General features: G+C 41.6%; 1 protein-coding gene across 1 annotated transcript in view; it reads right to left on the reverse strand.

The window, feature by feature from the left end:
* Positions 1 to 529: 529 nt before the first annotated feature.
* sim1a (SIM bHLH transcription factor 1a) overlaps positions 530 to 8,125 on the reverse strand; it is a 23,067-nt gene continuing 15,471 nt past the window's right edge. Inside the window, exons 10-12 of the mRNA XM_019880023.1 lie at positions 4,902 to 5,067; positions 2,896 to 3,304; positions 530 to 1,988 (exon numbers count right to left, since the gene is read on the reverse strand). Of these exons, the coding sequence (XP_019735582.1) occupies positions 1,294 to 1,988; positions 2,896 to 3,304; positions 4,902 to 5,067 (1,270 nt within the window). The 3' untranslated portion in view covers positions 530 to 1,293. The remainder of the gene's footprint in view (positions 1,989 to 2,895; positions 3,305 to 4,901; positions 5,068 to 8,125) is intronic.

The raw sequence follows: 8,125 nt of genomic DNA on the forward strand, positions 1-8,125 counted from the left end.
GAAAGCTGCGATAGGCTCCAGCATGGCTGCGACCCTTGTGAGGAGAAGAGGATCAGAAAATGGATGGATGGATGTTTTTTGTTAATGTTGTTAGTTCAGTTCCATACTTCGGCATTTTAGTTGTGGGTTGATCATGAGTGAACTTGTAAATTCACTGGCATGGTTTGCACAAACCAATCCCTTCATCCCCCAACCAAAAAAAGACAAAATTCACTGAAAAATGTGAACTTTCGAGTCCAGTAGACTAGAAACCAAATAGTTTTACATCTTTGATTTAGCAGTAGAGTATCTGAGGAAAAAAAAAAGAAAAGATCATATGTATGACTATTTATGGGTCAGTGATGTACTGTACTTGAAGGACAGTTTGAAGCTCGGTGCAAAAAAATGGCCATTAAATCTTTATTAGGGCCGCACACTGAGTGATGTGACCGAGCACAACTGAACTGAAAATTTGCAAACTACTTACGCCCTTCCTAATCATCTGCTGACACGTTGCAACGGAAAACTGTGTGCTGTGGTGGTGTGAAGCTCCACATAAAATACAGTACTGTATTATTTCTTCTAAACCACAAATAACATGATGCGATTGTCAAGGAAGAAACTGATTGCCTGAACGCCGCAGCTACCGTATATAACATAATACAAAGAGAGGAAATGCAAACAACAGAAGACAGGGTGCGGATGTTTGAGAGGGTATTGGCTGCACTTTAAGCGACAGATACTCTCCACGCTTTGCTTTTCAGCCACATATATATTGCATTTACTGTAATGGTACAGCTGTGTGGTGGCCTGCTGGTTGTCGCTTCAGACCTGGAAATGTCATTTTGGGGGTTCTAGATCATGTGATACAAAGTGGAATTTTTGACCATTAAATCTGTGACATTGCAACGCGATTCATCGGCAATTTGAATTTCGAATCGTGGCAAAACTAGTTGCCAATGTTCTGCCAATGATGAAAATTACTTTCAGATTCTCACACTGTGCTCCAGTTCATTGGCATCGGGTCGTGTCACTCGGTGTGCAGCGGGGTTCAAAAGTGTGGTCTAACAGTCACGTACGAGTTCTTGTTATTGGCATACTGTATTGAATATTATCATGACAATTACTCTTAGGCAAGTCTCCTTAGGTAATATCGGGTTAAGTGTTTTAAACCTTAACTCTGAAACGTTACAAATAATGTACTCAAAAGTCATTTAGTGGGGCCTGAATCAAAATAGTGATGTTTAATGGGGGCTAACCGGCCAGTCACGGGGGCTTATTGACATCAGTCCCAGTGCATGTGTAAAATGATTGTTAGCTGCCATTGGTGATAATGACAGAGGTGCCTTTGTGTCCGGGTGTCTGTTCTGCCGGCATGCGGAGGTGAGGGGTCATATCCGTGCTCGCAGAAGTGCAGTAGCCTCGGAGGCTCTCCTGGTCGTAGAGGTGCTCAAGAGCATAGCCTGTTCGGGGGTACGGCGTATGCTTCTCCAAGTATGGCCGAAAATGGGTGTGAGGCGGGTACAGAGCTGGGGCCGGGGTGGGAGAATCTGAACATGGGCCTGGTCGAACAAACGGGTAACGTAATTGTAAAGAACGCGGGCCCATGTCTGTCTGGAGGTAGTCTTTGGACTTTTTCAGGCTTTCCGACCCTGGACTTAGCCTTGAGAAGTGGGCGGGGCTGTGCACCGGGCTAATCACGTGACTCAAACCGCGACACACCACAGCCTGTATTGGCCTTTGAGTGTACTCTGAGGTACAGCAAAGGCCGGTGCTGTTCAATAGTCCGTTGGCCTGCCCCAGTGGAGTGTCTGGATGAACCTTTCGTAGCTGAAGTCGACTTTCTTCCTCCTTAATCATATGCTGTGTTGCCCGTATAAGTGTTTCCATTTTGCTGCTTTCCTGCGGGCTGAACCTGAACTGGTCAGTTCGCTGGCGATCTCCTGAGTCACTGGTGGAACCTCGATCTGGAGAGCTCACCACACTGTCCTCATCCCATTGATTCCGACCTTAAACAAACATGATAAAATAAATAAATAAATAAATAAAAAAGAATTGTTTTTGGACAGTGTAAAGTTCAAGAAATGTAGCACACTGCTTCGTACAGAGCAGCTTTTCATACACTGGGCTGTTACTATGTTGGTTTCAATCTTTAAAATATACATATAAAAAAAGGCTTATACAGCTACGTAGCGGCTAAAATTTATGTAGTATGTAGAATGACATTAGTTTTAAAGTAAGACAGTGAAACACACAGTCTCTCTCTCTCTCTCTCTCTCTCTTTCTCTCTCTATCCCTCTCCCTCCCTCCCTCCTGTCTTGTTCAAAAATCATGAGTCCACCTTGTCTGAGACCGAAACAAGACCGAGTAAAAATGCCTTTGATTCCAAAAAGACCTTTAAAAAAATGACCAAGACCAATCTCAAGAAGTACACCATACAAAAACTACAGTCGACGCATTTCGAATTGGAAGGTAATTCCAGTGAATTGAACCAAATCGAATCGCTTCACTTGAAAATGTATCGTTCTTGATTTACATCATAGCCCATGTATCAAGATGCATATCTAATCATCTTTAATTGGAGAGATGCGCCACCCTAATTAGTCTGTCGAGTTTTATTTAATTTTCCGCTCATGCCATCTCGTTTGCATTTACCGGTATTTATTTATTTATTTTTAAACAAATGGAGCGACAAATTTCATTCCACGCAAGGAATTGCTGTCAATGTAACTTGCATGGCAGTAACTGATGTTATAATGTGAATTACTTAAACTGTTGGTTCTATTTTATTTATTTATTGATTTATTTTTAATATGAACAAATCTGATATCCACCAGCATCACGGAATAGACTGCATTCAACCGTTGAGGTTTCAGTGTATTTAAACTGTAATACAAGTTAGAGTGTAGCTCTTACCATCATAACTGTGGACTGCCGTAATATGTGGCATGCTGCCATCACATCCTTCACGGTTCTCCAGTGAAACTTTGCTTAAGGGCAAAATTGCCCTCGTTGTGCTCCACCATGTGTCCCTGCTGGGAGGAGGCGCTCCAAGAAAATATCGCCCTGCCTCACACCGACCCCGCTCACAACTTTGACCTTGAGCATGCACATGGACGTGTTTGTGACCGTCACCGCTGTGATGCTGCTCTTCAGACACACTGTAGCACAGCGGACCAGGATCAGTGAAGTGTTTGTAAACGCAGGAGGCGTCCGTGCCTTCATTCGTCTCCTGCATCTGTGGGGAGGTTGTGTCAGTCAGAGGGCTTCCCCTCCAGGGACTATCCTGATCTGAATCCGACCGCTCTGCCTGAAAACTTGGATACTGGGGTGAGAAACAAACAAACAAAAACAATGATAGTGGTCAAAGTGTTACAATGGAAAATAAAAAAAACTGATTAAAGTTGTGTGATGTTGGAAGAAGAATTTCAAGCACCCCACAAGACCTCTGTGAGCCTAGCAAGGTTATTAAAGTTAACAAAAAAAAACAAACAACAACATCAACTAAATTTGAAAAAAAAACTATTGTGAATTAAATAAAATAAAAACAAAAATACTTTTTCAAAAATGAAAACTAACTGAGTGGACATGTTATTTTTCTAAAACTAACTACAATGTAAGCAAAAATGCCTCTTTTCATCTTTGTCGATTGAGATCATACATGAGCTTTTGAGGTTCATTTTAAACACACAAATTTTGGTATTGCTGTCGATCTGTAGCTACAGAAGAAGGAAGGTCAGTTATTTGAGAATTTGAGTTTACTTAATTACATGATACTGAGTGACCTGTTTCTTTTTTTTGATCTTCCACTCATCAAATAGTCCATGTGTTTAAAAAAAAACAAGCTAAAACTAAGAATAAAAGAATATAATAAAAAAATAAAGTATTTTTGAAAATGAAAAACTAATACAAAACTAAAAATGAATTTACATTAACGAAACCCCTCCCCCTAAAAAACAAAAGTAAAAACAAAATAAAAACTAGTCGCTGATGGTGTAGTGATACACTCGCCTGACTTGTGTGCGGGCAGCGTGGGTTTGATTCCCACTGAGTGGCGGTGTGAATGCAGGTGTGTATGATTGTTTGTCTCTATATGTGCCCTGCGACTAACTGGGGACCAGCCCTTCGCTCGAAGTCAGCTGGGATAGGCTCCGGCAACTCCCGCTACCCTCTTCAGGATAAGCCGTGTTGAAAATGGATGGATGGATGAAATCAACACTAACAATAATGAAAAATCCAAAACTATTATAACCCTGGAGCCTAACAGTCAGTTGGGGCATCAAAACATGCTATGACCGATGAACTCTGACAAATTCTTTTTGTCTTAGTTTAAAAATTGATCCGCTGAACATAATAAATAGGGCATGCAAGGTATTATCCTCTCTCTCTCTCCCATTTTCTCTCTCTTTCTCATATGTGTGTGTGTGTGTGATGTGGAATGCAAAAGAATGCAATGCAAGCATGGGGAGACCATGTTAAACTCCACAAAGAGATATGAACCCACGACCTCCTGAACTGTGAGGCGGATGTGCTTACACAGATGTGCCCAAGTCCGGTCCTCAAGAGCCCCTCTCTAGCCTGTTTTACATGTCTCCCTCCCCTAACACCTGATTCAAATGATCAGCTGACCAGCAAGCTTTGCAAAAGTTTGATAACAATCCTGGATAGGGGCTCTGAGGGACTGGACTTTATGCTAACCAGTCTGTCACCATGCCGCCCCAATTCAAAGAGAACCAGGAAATGTATTCGTCAGTGGATCAAACACCTGTTGTGAATTTTGCTGTTTCATTCCAAGAGCAAGTTACGCAAAATCAACTGAGATATTGAACATTGAACTGTCATAGAGCGCCCAATTTTTTCCCTTGAACACTTTTAAAACACATTTGCAACTTGATAAATGCATAGCAATATAAAACACTCACCTGACTATATGGTGAAAGTCTAGCTTTGGTTTTGGGGCGGGACACTCTGCTTTTATTGGCTCTCCCGGAATCGGTAAGACTGCTCGCTGTATTGCTGCTGAAAGGGAAAGAGGCCTTGGACATGACCTGATCCAGAGAGAGCTGGAATCCTTTACACTCCGTATTCCTAAAGACACAAGTGTTAATTAAATGGCGTGTACTTTCTGTGATCTTCTTTGAATATTCTGCATTTGTATTTCAAGGATGTACAATATTACAGTTGCATAATAATAACTTAAGCAGAGGTCTCTTGTCTCCTGTCTTTTCGGAAAACACATCGAGTATAGATAGTTATTCTTTTTTTTTCCGGGTTTAAGCTCATTAGCATTTCATTGAGCATTCTGAGCCTCATCATGAAGGACCAACACACACCGAGCGCTGCGTGTCCGTGTGTGACAGCATTCATACTTGAAAGTGTTGGGATGTTCTGAGACAGCTGGAATGGCTTTTTTTTTTTTTAACCAGGGGGATTGAAGCAAGGTCTTTAACAAACACTACATAGAGGGAAAGCAGACCAATCAAATACATTAGGAGATTAAAGGCTATGTCTGGATAAATCAGGCCCGAGTGTGGACGTCTTAGTACTGTGAAAAAGGAATTGATTTCTCTCTGAAGTGCTCCACGGATGTTGCCATGGCAAATCAGGCTGGGACAACAGAACACCTTGGCAGAGATTTATTTGAGACAAACAGTGATCCATTTTTCCTTGCTCTCAATGTTTAGTTACGCATTCAGATGGATGTAATTCATAGGACTGAACACCCTTTATTGATTCTGCCCCTAAAATTAAATTAAAAAAAAGTACTTTTAAAATATTGCCATGATCATTAATTCACACCGGTTTTATCTCTATGGTCACCACTACCAGGATCACAAAGCTTTACTTTACAAAGAGGAAACCGCGAGGACGTCCACTCTTGCCCCTTACTACTTGTAAGATTCATCAAACCGCTGGCAATGGCTGTGCGTCAAAGCACTAAAATCAAAGGTATCTGCTCTCCTGTATGACAAGACAAATTGAAAGCAATGCGTATGAAGAGGAGATCCTCCTTTATTTACAAGAACCTAAATTGCCACTTCAAGAAGTCTTCAATCTAAGCACGGTATGGAGCACCACATCACCACGACAAGCAATATTCCCTCTGAGCTGCGTGCGTGAGCGATTGCGCACTTCTCTCACCGGTTTATCACCATGGAATGCCTCGGAATCGGGTCTCGCTTTAACAGCCCGCGGGTCGCCCCCGACTGACAATGGTTGGCACCCGTGTGGCGATTCTCGGCGACTAAACAAAGCCACGATCCCTGATCCATCTTTTCCAAGGTGGACCTGGTGTGATGTTACCATCAGGTACGAGTACACCGGAAAGATGTGCCAAAGACTGCTGTTGTCCCATCCATTTGACTTTGTCGAATCACTGCAGATGCATTTTGACCTCAAGGGAGTGGCGGAGACGTTTCAGCACCTTATGGACTCTGCTACCTCATGCCGTTCGGATTTGTCTGTGCTTTTTTTTTTTTTTTTTTTACCTTAATAAATGAAGCCACCATTTAACAATGGCATTTATGTTGACCTGGGTTATCTTTATTTGATATTAATGTTTGTTCAGTGATCTTACACATTAAAAAGTGGGGAATCTATGCTTTCTTGAATGACCATCAATTGACTAACCCAATCCAAAGAAGACATACTGATAATGAAAAGCACATGATATTTTTGCTCTGTAACTTTAAAATGAGCCAAAAACTGCAATGTAATTGTGGATAAGGGTACTGTAAATGATGTCTGGTGCTCATATAACTAAAGTATAGTTTCCCCCCTTCCAAACCTTTGTGGTTATAAGCTTTTGGTGATGAACTGTCTTGACTAAAACTATGCATTGGCAGGTCTACAAACCATAGCTCACCAGACCTTGAACACACAGTGAGAGTTCACATTCAGGTGAACTGCCTTTATCACTTCTTACCCGTGGTTAAAATGTACACAAAGGCTACTGAACGAACACAATTGCCCCTGATAACATTCCGAACCAAAGACCACTCCTCACCTACCAAAGATTATTTTATGTCTTGTTTTAAATATTTTAGTCACATATCCCAATAAAGACATACCGTCGTTACATAAGAAGCAGAGGGCCTCAATCTAAAGACGACAAACAACACTTTTCTGGATTCTGAATTCCGGAGCTCAGGAAAGTGTGGCTCAAAGCTTTTGGACTCGTACCGAAAGAGGTGAGAAACAACAGCATGTGAAGTGCATTTCAATGCCAACCCAATGGTATTTGGCTGCTAACTTTCAAATTCAGTCAAGCCAATTTGAAATACGCATAGTGCCCCGACTCGGTTCACACTTCGCAGATTGTGCTGGTGGTCCAAGACATGGCCACCATGGTTGTGGAGTGTGCTGTGTGAGAAGTTCACAAAGATGCACAGAGATGTATTGTATCTGTCTAAAATGTCTCCTTTCCAGCCACCTCGTTACCTCTGCGTCCCGCGTCCTAGACGCATAATTTTCCCGCCAGACGCACAGATCCAAATAATGTGCGTTTTTGGGAAGCAAGGAAATTTCTCAGTCAAAAAAAAAACAAACAAAAAAAAAAACTATGGTAAATCTTTTTTTCCAGCAACGATCGCAGTTTGACAATGGCCGCCATTGTTGTTTTGATCTCACGTTAAGTAATCTCGCGTGACGAGATTTGCGTTCTCGCGAGATGAGATTGGCGAGATCGGCCTTCACCTCGTGGAAAGCAGACGATTGCCAAGTTGTGTAACGTTAAAACAAGTGTTGCGAACAAGTGTTGCGAAAGTTTATTCCAGAGATATCACAAAGGAAGCAGTTAAAGTGGCATAATTTTTTTTGCGATAATAAGTTGACTTTGACAAATCCTTGCATCATTGGAAGCAGAGTAAAGAGAGGAGAATTTATGAACTCAAAAGACTGAACCATGGGATGAAATAAGAACCTATTTCTCAGCAAATCTTGTATGCCTGAATTATTAAAATTTTTGCAGCATTTGTTTATAAGAAATAAACCTATTATCAATGTATATGGTTGTTGTTTGTGTTATTATCTTATGCAATTGAATAAGTAGACCACTTCAGAATTCGAAATTTGGGACTCTCTAAATGCATAATGGGACTCATACTTTTCTGATCAGCGAGTCCCTGGGACTCGCAGGGCTCAAACT

This window comes from Hippocampus comes, unplaced genomic scaffold, assembly GCF_001891065.2.
Source record: "Hippocampus comes isolate QL1 unplaced genomic scaffold, H_comes_QL1_v1.1 scaffold135, whole genome shotgun sequence".
Classification (NCBI taxonomy): Eukaryota; Metazoa; Chordata; class Actinopteri; order Syngnathiformes; family Syngnathidae; genus Hippocampus; species Hippocampus comes.